At 40.2% G+C, this 13,120-nt stretch overlaps 1 protein-coding gene across 6 annotated transcripts; it reads left to right on the forward strand.

The window, feature by feature from the left end:
• The first annotated feature begins 6 nt into the window (after positions 1 to 6).
• On the forward strand, positions 7 to 11,640 carry cenpx (centromere protein X). Of its 6 annotated transcripts, XR_013124699.1 has the most exons (7): positions 7 to 147; positions 296 to 347; positions 462 to 515; positions 657 to 745; positions 8,417 to 8,530; positions 10,967 to 11,065; positions 11,244 to 11,640. XR_013124699.1 is itself a non-coding variant. In XM_076988609.1 (6 exons), the coding sequence occupies exons 1-6, from the start codon at positions 112 to 114 to the stop codon at positions 10,994 to 10,996; spliced, it is 375 nt and encodes a 124-aa protein (XP_076844724.1). In that variant the 5' UTR covers positions 7 to 111; the 3' UTR covers positions 10,997 to 11,202. The 6 variants fall into 6 exon arrangements, 4 of the variants coding, with proteins under 4 accessions (XP_076844724.1, XP_076844725.1, XP_076844727.1 ...); XR_013124700.1 differs by lacking the exon at positions 8,417 to 8,530 and having other exon boundaries at positions 11,244 to 11,638; XM_076988609.1 differs by lacking the exon at positions 11,244 to 11,640 and having other exon boundaries at positions 10,967 to 11,202.
• Positions 11,641 to 13,120: the final 1,480 nt, after the last annotated feature.

The following is a 13,120-nucleotide window of genomic DNA, read 5'->3' on the forward strand; positions in this document are numbered from 1 at the left end:
AATACACATGTACACGCCGATAGAGGGCAGCACTACGAACCTCTCCTTGAGTTACTGAGAAAGAAGAAGTCGGTGCGACCAACGGTAGATGTGGCGCGGTTATATGGAAACATGGCCAGCGCGGAGCCCGAAGTCGTCTTCAAGAAGGTAAAGTTTGTGTCTTTTCTGTTATCTAACAGTGTAAAATTACCATTACATGCCATTTGTGGTAAATGGCCGATACATAACACAACTTAAGGCAGTCAGCTAGCCGACTATGCAGAAATGTAAATAATCTTATGACACTTTTTGTTAGGAGACGGTCAGCAAAGTTTTGACGATGTTCTTCAAAGACGAGAAAACCAAAGGTGTGAATTCTCGGATTACAGTATTTCATTACAGTGTTTCATATGTGTAGCCTACGAAAACTGAGTATTTAACTAGTACATCTAGCTAATTAATGCTTCATTTCTTCCCATCAGTCAGTAGTGATGCTGTCAGTCTCATGGCCGAAATGCTGAAGATTTTCGCCGTCGGTAAGCAAATCTTAAGATAAGTTTGTTTTTAGATTAGGTTAGTGCGGTTAAGTGCATTAATGGTATTAAATGATCATTTCTTTTGAATACTGAGCTGATATTGAGCTACACTCTCATGCAGGGTCGTATTCTGTCCCACAGAAGCTGCACGGAGAGCGATTAAACAGGCAGAAAACGAGGACTGTGATGTGGTAGACTTGGAGCACGTTGAAAAGATTTTGCCTGAATTGGTGAGTAGATCATAAAAGTATGTTCAGACCAGAGGCAGTTTGAGACAGACTATATTTGAACCTTTCTGTTGTTTTGTTTTTGCTTTTTGAAATATGCCTGCGATGCATCAGAGACGGCTTTAGTTGCAGGCTGAAGGTCAATCATTTAAAACTTACATTGTTCACCTCGAATTGCAGAATTAAATTGTATGTTTACAAAACACCAACATAAAAGTAACAAAATTCAACCGTAACAAAAAGCTTTAGACTAATGTTCAACACGTCAATCTCTGTTAAGTCTCTCACTTAAACCAATGTCTTGTTTTTCAACATAGACCCAATAAAATGTTTGTGGCGTAGTCATTTATAAAGAGGCAGTTATCTTCTCACATTCACAGTTATCTGTTCACAATATTCACATTATCATGTTCACTAGGGATGCACCGAAAATTCGGCACAAGGCTGAAGTTGGTTACTTATTCGCAGTTTGAGATTCGTTTGGTTACTTATTCGTAGCTCCGTATTCGGCGGCTGAAGTTGGTTACTTATTCAAAAAGGTTATGTTCACAATGCGTGTTTGCTGCGCAATTTGTTTAAAAGCGATAGATTAAACGTTACATTAAACGAGCGTAGGAGCAGACATTTAAGAGGTTATTGTTTCCCATACTGATTTTGTGAATGTAAAAAATAAAAATATAATGAAAGCATTTCATTTGTAAAATGGTTTCTATTTCAAGTCGTTTCAATTGTATGCAGTTTGTACATGATGATTGAATTCGTCAACATTTCTAACGTAAGGAAATATATTCTTAGATTTGAAACTAAAAACACAGAAATGCTGTTCTAGAACACAAATAATCGGAAGAAGAACTACCAGCACACAACATGGCATATTGAGCAGAGGGCAGATAGGTGAACGCATTTTAAAGGGGCAGTTTCAGAGGATTATTGAAAGCCTTATTGATGGTGGGCCAGAGAAATAACAAATGCATCATGAAGAACAGGTCACTCCCTAAGAGAGGAACCTGATTTTAGCCTCAAATCTAACTGGAAACATGGCATATTGAGTAGTTAAGTGCACAGGTGAAATGGATCAGAGGGGCATGTTCAGAGGCCTGCTGTATGCCTGTAATGTCTTGGGCCAGGCAAAACTCAATTGAATCATACATAACTAGTTCCTATATGTATGAGGAATCTGGTTCTGGCCTGGCCCAGAATCATTTTATGTGTCAAATCTAACTGCAAACATGGCATATTGGGTAGTTAAGCACACAGGTGAAATGGTTCACAGGGCCAAGTTCAGAGGCCTGCTGTATGCCTGTAATGTCTTGGGCCAGGCAAAACTCAATTGTATCATACATAACTAGTTCCCGTATGTATGAGCAACCTGGTTTTGGCCTGGCCCAGAATCATTTTAGCCCTCGAATCTAACTGGAAACACGGCATATTGAGTAAAGGGCACAGGTGAAATAGTTCAGAGGGGCAATTTCAGAGGCCTGCTGTATGCCTGTAATGTCTTGGGCCAGGCAAAACTCAATTGTATCATACACAAGTAGTTCCTATATGTATGAGGAACCTGTTTTTGGCCTGGCCCAGAATCATTTTATGCCTCAAATCTAACTGGAAACATGACATATTGAGTAGTTAAGCACACAGGTGAAATGGTTCACAGGGCCAAGTTCAGAGGCCTGCTGTATGCCTGTAATGTCTTGGGCCAGGCAAAACTCAATTAAATCATACACAACTACTTCCAATATGTATGAGGAACCTGTTTTTAGCCTGGCCCAGAATCATTTTATGCCTCAAATCTAACTGGAAACATGGCATATTGAGTAAAGCGCACAGGTGAAATGGTTCATGAGGTGGATTTAAGAGGCCTGCTGTATACATGTAAGGCATTGGGCCAGGCAAATAACATATGCATCATACATAACGCTTTACTATATGTAAGAGAAACCTGACTTTGGCCTGGCCCAGCATAATTTTATGCTTCAAATCCAACTGGAAACATGACACATGGAGTGGTGCGCACAGGTCAAATGATGCAGAGCAGCAATTTAAGAGGCCTGCTGTATGCCTGTAAGGTCTTGGGTCAGGCAAAACTCAAATGCTTCATAAATAACATGTTACTCTATGTACGAGAAACCTGATTTTGGCCTGGCCCAGTAACATTTTAGCTCTCAAATCTAACTGAAAACGTGACACATGCAGTGGTACCTTTAAGGCGCTGGGCCAGGCAAATAACATGCATCATACATAACAGGTTCCTATGTGTAAGAGAAACCTAGCTTGAGCCTGGCCCTCAGATCTAACTGGCAATATGGCATATTGTGTAGTTTTGCACAAGTGAAATGATACAGTTCAATTGCAGATGCTTGCTGCTATATGCCTCTAATGTCTCAGGCCACGCAAAAGTCATGCATCATATTAAACATGTGCCTATCTATTGGATAAACTAGACTTCAGTTTGTATAATAGTATTTCTAATGCAGTTAAAATATTATATAATGTTAATAGTGCAGTCTATTAATATTTTATTTTTAGAGAAATTTCAACTACATACTAGTAGGCTTTATTCATGTAATCACACAAATGAATACTCCAACATTGAGACCAGGTTTCTCCCTAAAAGAAAATCATCATAACTCCAAATTCAATTTCCATTGGTAAATTCAATGCTTGTTTCAGCTCTGGCCAGGAATAGCCCTTTATTCTCAAGAATCAAGCTAGGTTTCTCTTACACATAGGAACCTGTTATGTATGATGCATATGTTATTTGCCTGGCCCAGCGCCTTAAAGGTATACAGGAAGCCTCTGAAATCAACCTGAACAATTTCATGTGCGCACCACTGCATGTATCACGTTTTCAGTTAGATTTGAGAGCTAAAATGTTACTGGGCCAGGCCAAAATCAGGTTCATCATACATAAAGGAACTATTTATGTATGATACAATTGAGTTTTGCCTGGCCCAAGACATTACAGGCATACAGCAGACCTCTGAACTTGGCCGTATGACCCATTTCACCTGTGTGCTTAACTACTCAATATGTCATGTTTCCAGTTAGATTTGAGGGCTAAAATGATTCTCGGCCAGGCCAAAACCAGGTTCCTCATACATATGGGAACTAGTTATGTATGATACAATTGAGTTTTGCCTGGCCCAAGACATTACAGGCATACAGCAGGCCTCTGAACTTGGCCCTGTGAACCATTTCACCTGTGCTTAACTACCCAATATGCCATGTTTGCAGTTAGATTTGACACATAAAATGATTCTGGGCCAGGCCAGAACCAGGTTCCTCATACATATAGGAACTAGTTATGTATGATACAATTGAGTTTTGCCTGACCCAAGACATTACAGGCATACAGCAGGCCTCTGAACTTGCCCCTCTGAACCATTTCACCTGTGCGCTTAACTACTCAATATGCCATATTTGCAGTTAGATTTGACACATAAAATAATTCTGGGCCAGGCTAAAAACAGGTTCCTCATACATATAGAAACTAGTTATGTATGATACAATTGAGTTTTGCCTGGCCCAAGACATTACAGGCATACAGCAGGCCTCTGAACTTGGCCCTGTGAACCATTTCACCTGTGTGCTTAACTAAATATGTCATGTTTCCAGTTAGATTTGAGGCATAAAATGATTCTGGGCCAGGCCAAAAACAGGTTTCTCATGCATGTAGGAACTACTTGTGTATGATACAATTGAGTTTTGCCTGGCCCAAGACATTACAGGCATACAGCAGGCCTCTGAAATTGCCCCTCTGAACTATTTCACCTGTGCGCTTTACTCAATATGCTGTGTTTCCAGTTAGATTTGAGGGCTAAAATGATTCTGGGCCAGGCCAAAACCAGGTTCCTCATACATATAGGAACTAGTTATGTATGATACAATTGGGTTTTGCCTGGCCCAAGACATTACAGGCATACAGCAGGCCTCTGAACTTGAACCTGTGAACCATTTCACCTGTGTGCTTAACTACTCAATATGTCATGTTTCCAGTTAGATTTGGGGCATAAAATGATTCTGGGCCAGGCCAAAAACAGGTTCCTCATACATACAGGAACTACTTGTGTATGATACAATTGAGTTTTGCCTGGCCCAAGACATTACAGGCATACAGCAGGCCTCTGAACTTGAACCTGTGAACCATTTCACCTGTGTGCTTAACTACTCAATATGCCATGTTTCCAGTTAGATTTGAGGCATAAAATGATTCTGGGCCAGGCCAAAAACAGGTTGCTCATACATATAGGAACTAGTTATGTATGATGCATGTGTTATTTGTCTGGCCCGACGCCTTATAGGCATACAGCACACCTCTGAAATTGCCCCTCTGAACCATTTCAGTGCGCTCTCTGTGCACTTAACTACTCAATATGCCGTGTTTCCAGTTAGATTTAAGGTATAAAATGATGTTGGATCAGGCTAAAATCAGGTTCCTCTCTTAGGGAGTGACCTGTTCTTCATGATGCATTTGTTATTTCTCTGGCCCACCATCAATAAGGCTTTCAATAATCCTCTGAAACTGCCCCTTTAAATGCGTTCACCTATCTGCCCTCTGCTCAATATGCCATGTTGTGTGCTGGTATTTCTTCTTCCGATTATTTGTGTTCTAGAACAGCATTTCTGTGTTTTTAGTTTTCAAATCTAAGAATATGTTTCCTTACGTTAGAAATGTTGACGAATTCAATCATCATGTACAAACTGCATACAATTGAAACGACTTGAAATAGAAACCATTTTACAAATGAAATGCTTTCATTATATTTTTATTTTTTACATTCACAAAATCAGTATGGGAAACAATAACCTCTTAAATGTCTGCTCCTACGCTCGTTTAATGTAACGTTTAATCTATCGTTTTTAAACAATGTGCGCAGCAAACACGCATCGTGAACATAACCTTTTCGAATAAGTAACCAACTTCAGCCGCCGAATACGGAGCTGCGAATAAGTAACCAAACGAATCTCAAACTGCGAATAAGTAACCAACTTCAGCCTCGTAAATTCGGCCACCGAAAATTTTCGGCCGAAATGGCTTAAATTTGCATTTTCGGTTTTCGGCCGAAATACTTTAATCACCGAAACAACACGGCCGAAACAATGTGTTGTGATGACGCAAGCAAAAATCGCCACCTGCACGCGCTTATTTGGATAAAGCTAGCAAAAAAAGTTTTCCAGTGATGGCGCCAAGGCAAAGGACATTACACCAAAAATTATGGAACTCGCTGCCTTAGACCAGGGGTGTCAAACATACGGCCCGCGGGGCGGAACCGGCCCCCAAGGAGGTTCGATCAGGCCCGCAGGATAATTTGAAAGTGGAAAAAATGCATAAAAGACATGGAATTAATATTTTTTTATTCGCTGCAATTCATGGATTATCCGCTAAGGGGCGCACTCTTTCCATCAGAGTAGAAGACAAGCCGCATCACTGAGACAGACTGAAAACAGCAGACGGTATCAATGCGCCATCCGCTGCTTGTTACGACGTTGTTAATACCTTGGTCTCTACCTCTCCGCTACACCCTCATTAGCCAAAATGTATGTATGAAGTTTACAGATTTACAGGACAGGCGAACACTTTCTTCATTACACATTTAAAATCACTCTCCTTAGTTTGTAAGGTGTACGCAGGGATTACATTTAGATTTTATATGCGTATGTGTAAGTGGTTTAAAAATTCCTTTCTTTAAAAGTCTCATTTAATCTTAAAGTGCATTACTATATTTTTCAGTACCAATTAAAGTTTTGTGCCTTTGTACAATCAGTGGGATCAGTTGCAATGCATATTTGTGAATGATAAAAGTAAATTGCACATTTGTCTAAGCCTAAGGAAATATGAGGTGTTTCATGAAATGTTTTGTAAAAGGATAGTTCATTAAATTTCAATATTTTCCTAATGTTCTTGTGCTTCTTTACACCAAAGCAAAGGAAAGACATGATATTTTGGTTATTTATAGCAGAGTATGGTATAATTTTAATGGTCCGGCCCACTTGACATCTCCCTAGGCCGTATGTGGCCCATAATGCGAAATGAGTTTGACACCCCTGCCTTAGACGATCAGCCGTTCTCTGTCGTAGGGATTTCGTAGGCTAATAGAGCACATTGAGCCCCGTTATGTTTTGCCGAGCAGACGACATTTCTCAGAAGTGTGTTTACCTGAGCTGTTTAATGTTGTTGCAACTCACGTCACGTTTTTATGAGAGAATTTATATTTATCTTTCAGGCCAGTCAGTTATAATTAAATTTAACTCGTATAAAATACATATATTTATCCTCTCAGATAAAAACGGTCTGCAAGCGAGTTTAATTTAAGTAGTGGTCGGCCGTTGTCAGCGGTATCGCCGTTAACGGCCCACCACTAATTTTATTTTATAATATGCATTACTGTAATGTCAGTGCTAAATAAATATTTTCAAATCAAATTTTGTAGTTGATTTATTCTTTGAATAGCAATGCCTTGATTTTAGTGAGGTTAGCCATAAATCCAATGTTACTAATAATTGGCATAATGTATTTCGGTGTTTCGGTTTTCGGCTTTCGGCCTTGGTTTCCTCATTTTCGGTTTTCGGTTTCGGCTAGGAATTTTCATTTGGGTGCATCCCTAATGTTCACATTTACCTCACACACAGTCCAGGGGGGCAGCTGTGCAAACCATGAAATTAATCTAAAATCCCAGATTAAAGGGTTACTTCATTAGACTGTGTCCAAACCTGCAAAGTAGAAGTGGATTTCTCAGTTCTAAATCTGTGATGCTCAGTTATGAATGATGGGCAAACATCGGTTTTAATGTGTTGGATTGGAAACGTCCTGTTCTACGTTTAACACAACTATACAGCCTCCCTACTTTTAATTGAACTTTAAATAGTGTGACTTATTTGTTTATTTTGTTGAATTGTATGTTTGATCTGAAAAGTTGGATCAACTTTATATTCATTTGTTATTCTCTTGCAGCTTTTGGATTTCTGATGAGTCACTAGATGGCGTTATAGTTTTGATCAACAAGCAATCTGGACTTTTGTCAGTTTTTAAACAGATGCAATTAATTATATGTCTCCAATAAATGTATGTACCACAGGCAGACGAGACATTTCTACTCTGAGCATGTTAGGCCTGTCGCGATAATTACATTATCGACTTATCGTATGATAATTATTTTTACCGCGATCATTTTTGCTGATGTCGATAATAGGCCATTGGGTTTCCACGCACTTTGCGAAGTTACAAAATTCGAGAGGTGGCGGAGCCACTGCGATTACGTCATTTTCGCCGCGCGGACTCTCGCACCGCTCGCGACGCGTCAAGTATAAATATAATATTTATCGCAATAATTTCTGGGACAATATATTGTTCTGAAAATGTTGTTATCGTGACAGGCCTAGAGCATGTCTGATGTGGCTGGAGTGTGTTTGCTGCAGCCTGGTAAGATAACCTTTGACCTCAAGTCTCTGTGAGCCACCTGTGTGGAGCAGGGCAGCAGGTGTCTCCAGCATGCTCCTCTCTGAGCCCTTCAAAGCCCCTTGAAGCAGTTGGAAGTAATCAGAGTCATAAGAGATGCAGCAAGACCCTTAGATGATAAGTGCTAAGGAAAAGGACTAACCCCCCCCCCCCCCCCTCTCTCCACCAACACTTTGAAGTTAACCTCCCTTTCTTGCTGCCCTGTGATGTTTTGTTAGAGGTTTTCGGGTGGGAGGGTCATCAGCCTGCCTGGAACTGCACTGACCCCACACATATGGTGGATGCAGTGGAATAGATCATCATCACATGACTGTACAGGTGTAAATTGGGAGGTGAATACATAATGTTTTTTTATATTTGAGACGTTACTGATGAAGAAATTGTCACACCTCTGTCAATGATGGGTTCGGTACACAGATTTAAATTTTAGATTTTGGGGTGACAATGGTGGGGAACCAGTGGCAACTCTGCTTTGGTGGAGGTTGTTTGTTTTAAAATGTTCTGGCTTAAAAAAAAACTCAATATTAACCTTATGGATGTTTGTGGAGAAGAAAATAAAATAAAATGAATAAATGTCTTTGCTTATTTCTGATGATCGGCCCACTTTGAGTTTAACAGTAACAGTTTTCTTCACATAAACTGCTAATTATTTAACCACCATAAGATTTTTTTGTTTAAGATTTTCATACAGTGTCTGTACTGTATTTATTTATTTTATTTAATTTTTGTAAAATAATTTTCCAGAGAATAACTGCAAATGTCTACTATAAACAGATGTCCATTCTCATGATTGACATCTTACCTGTTATATTATACAAACTGACTCTCTTCTAGGTACAGGAATGTGGTGACGTTTGGTGATTTGGTGACTTTTCCATATGTAGTATTGAGCTGACCTGCAAGAACATCTGGTGTAATACCAATGAGTTTGTGTAGGTCACCGTTGAGTCCTGGGGTCTCAAGTTCAATGTACTTCCTGGCTACTTATTACATTTACATTTGGTAAAATTCAGGATTACAGATTATGAACTCTTTTTAAATGAATGAGCTGTCAGATTTCTGGAGTATTTTATAGAATTCTTCAGCATAGGTGATGAGATGGAGCCTTTCAAAAATATTTTTAGAGAATGACATATTGGTGTAGTACTGTAATTTTTCTGGAGTACATGAGAGAAAATCTACTTGCATACAAGGGTTATACATTTTTGGAATTCTTGAAGAATAATTTTTTTATTCTGTTATTTTCTCCTTTTCTGGTACAATCATATACACTGAATAGGCGTTTGATTAGAGACACCTATCTAGTGTGTTGGACCTTCTTTGGTCTTCTGCCCCAGCAGTTTACCATGGCTTAGATTCCACTAGTTGTCAAAACTATTCTGCAGGAAGCGTGGCCCATGTGGACAGGACAGCTTCTCGCAGTCGCTGCAGATTAGATGAAGGTTCTACCTCATCCCAAAGATGCTCTACAGGATTAATATCTTGGGACTCTGAAGACCAGGCAAGCAAGGAAAACTCGCTGTCGTTGCTCCGCCTCCAACAGAGCTGTTGACGTCAGACAGACGGGCCTCATTGGTTCATGCTGCTTGCACCGAATTCTGAATCTCATCATCAGCTTGGTGCAACGGACATCTGTATGCGTCTGACCTGGTGACGTAACTCTGCTGCTCAGTGATACAGTTTCTTCAGCTCTTTTACCCAGTGGACTCTTGCCTTTCTGTTTGCCTTGGAGCACAATGCCATTCAAGCTGGTTGTGTGCTGCTGACGCCCATCTATGCTGGGGAAGGAGTTGACCATAACCCTAACCCTAACCCATGCTGGGGAAGGAGTTGTGTGTTCAGACATGTTAGGTGGACCTGCACCCTTGTATTCAGCTGCAGTTCACTGTGCAGTGCACTGGCTGCTCATCGGAACAATTCTCCACGTCTTTTTCCGACCTTTTCACTGACAGCTTACATCACAACTTCCCCTTTTGCTGGATTCTTTTTTTCTGTCACATCATTCCCAGAATTCCCCCGACACCGTTGCAAAGGAAAAACCCCACAAGGTTGGCAAGTTGTGGATTACTAGCCCTGAGTAGTCGAGCACAGATGACCCAACATCATTCAGAGTTGTTCAGATCTCTCGATTTTCACATTTTAATGTAGATTAACATTGTCTAATACAGGGACTACGTTGTCTAGTAATACAGAGAAGCTCAACTTTTGAAAGGGTAGGTGTGTAATACAGAGGCCATTCTGTGTAACTGTGGTTGTGTTCATGACTTTGGTAGACATGGCTGGTATTGCCATCACCTACATCAACAAGCATGCCAAAATTACATATATATTTTTATATACTCAAGCACACCACTTTGTTATTGGTATTATTTTTATTAGAAGTTGTCAACAAGAGATGCGTACCTTTCCATCAACTGTACAGCAAAGAAAGCTTTTTTATATGCATTAAATTCAAACAAAGAAATAAATAAAAAGTGCACTATTCACAGTGAAATATTTTGTCCTTACATGGTTCATGCCCAAATCCATAAGTAATTTTTGACAACCAAATGGAATACCAGAATCTACATATTTACACAGATACTGTTGTACAACGTAGAGGAGTTTTGTAACGTATTGAGGTATGCATTCTCAGGCTCAAGAATGGCTACTTTTGATTCTGAGGTCAAGAATTTCATATCAATATTGTTTGTAAAAAATGATCTGACTAAGTTCCTTTTAACATTGTAATTCTGTTATTGCATTTACTAATTTGGCTTAAATTACAGATTTCAAAACAAAAGATTACAAGTGATTGACCGCACGAACCCCAACAAGCACTAGGGCATGTGGAAGGCTCTTGCTGTGGGCTGCTTTGGTAGGAGAAGGTAAATACTTGTACTGTATGACTGGATTGTTCAGACTAGGCTAGATTGCATCCTCTGAGCGACCTTCCTCTAGAGGTTGCCCAGGGTTCATGCTCGCGCTGATAAAGGCACACCTGGCTGCTTCAGCCACTTGGGCACTTTGCTGAGATCACCGCTAACTGTTTTTGGCGCTTGGCAGTGATTCTGGAGATGGAGTTGGCCTTCTGCTATGCTCTGCTGGTTGGCTGGCACTCTTGGAACCACAGGGGGTGGAAAAGACTCTTCCGGAACAAGTGAGGTGGATGATGGGGTTGGTGACCTTGGCATGCAGCAGAGGAAGGGCAGAAGGGATGAACAATTCCACTCTAAGTGGGCTATTTTTGAAGCCATGCTTCCTTTCTCTTTAGCTGTAACCCCAGTGGTTAAATGTCTTGGGTGCATGCAGTAAAAATAAGGTAATCGCCTTGGGTCTGGGTCTATGGTCACTGAATTACTGAATTTGAGCAGTCTGTTAGGGCATTTCAAAGCCACCAATTTATAGGTAACTCAGCATGTTTGATCTCCAATTTCTCTCTATGTAATGTGGTTTATTACACCATTGTATTAAATTAATCAACTGAAGGGTTCTCTACATTTTATTCTACATTTTATTTTGGCTCCATATAGACAGAGAAGCGAAGACTTTCATTTCCTATGTGACATATTGCTGCTTAGAGGACAGAATATACATATTATAATTTTAATATACTAAAAGTAATTATTTTCATTACATCAAAAATTTGCAGTTTAGGAAGTGTATGCATATTGTTTAAATGGCTTTATAAGCAGACAGAGCTGGTTAATTTCAGCATGGTCTTCAACACCTCAATAGAGACAGAGTTCTCTGAAATAGATTTTAGTCTTCAGTTTTGGTTCAATATTTCTGTCACAGCTTTAGCACTGAATCTGAAGTTGGGATTGCAGTCTTACTCCTAGCTCACACTTGACGAAGAAAAGAACCTCAGTGCAAATGGAGAGCAAAAGCGTTTTAAAGCCAGCTGGCAAAACAATTGTTTTTTTTTTTTTTTCAAGTGTTGTCCAGAGGGTGGTGCTAACGAGTAACTTAAGCTCTGAGCACATGCGTTTTTCAAAAGTTAAACTAAAGGATGAGCAAATGTCCTTTTCTGGCAGAGGAAATTTTCGAGTCTTTTTTTCTAGGTGCTCCTGTCTGCGTCTGACATGTCACGTTCCTTTAATCCGTGAATACATTTCCTGGTCTGAAGGGGTTGCCCAATCACACCACCAAGGCTGATGAGCACTGCCACAGCAATTATTACTGACCAGACTAACGAGCACTACTGATATAACTGTGTGTGGTTGGCTTTCTCAGGACCATTGTCCACGCACCTCAACAAACTCGAGGCTGCAGATGAGAAGGACTGAGTGATGTGTGATTTGTGTGGATTTTGCCTGATCTGTGAGGAAAGAGAGAATTCAGTGGTAATGTTGACCTCTGTAATGTGGTACCTGCCTAATTGCACATTCAAATCACCTAGCTGGGTCAGCCGGGTCAGCCCTCTCATCCCACATCCGCACTGTATACCAGCTGCCAATGTTGGTATGAGTCTGAAACTAAATTGACATTTTTTCAAGAGGTTGGTATGATGAAAACACATGTACCTTCATGCTTATTGCAAAAGTATATTAAAGTCAGAGGCATGACAGTAGGAGGGAAGCCTAATATTGGTCAATAAGAAAACCACGATAAGCTTTGACAAAAGAAATATTTACTTCACATGATAGGAAAATGCGAGCAAATCAAAGCACCCTGAACAGTATGGCAGCGAACGGCTTAAACAAAGACTGAACCACAGAGGTAATTAACCAGCAAGTCTCGGCTTCAGCGTTGAAATGAAGCAGAAGTGTTGGAACAAGATCATCTGAGGGAGAAAGAGGGCAAAGTTATTTCTCATCTCCCATAATGCAACAGTCTGACTGAGAGCAAGAAGCCAACTTGGAGCAAGGCCGTCCCGTTAACGTACACCTACACCAGAGGGCCAAGAATGTAATAATCCACAATGGTGTAAATACATCAGC

This window comes from Brachyhypopomus gauderio, unplaced genomic scaffold, assembly GCF_052324685.1.
Source record: "Brachyhypopomus gauderio isolate BG-103 unplaced genomic scaffold, BGAUD_0.2 sc63, whole genome shotgun sequence".
Taxonomy (NCBI): Eukaryota; Metazoa; Chordata; class Actinopteri; order Gymnotiformes; family Hypopomidae; genus Brachyhypopomus; species Brachyhypopomus gauderio.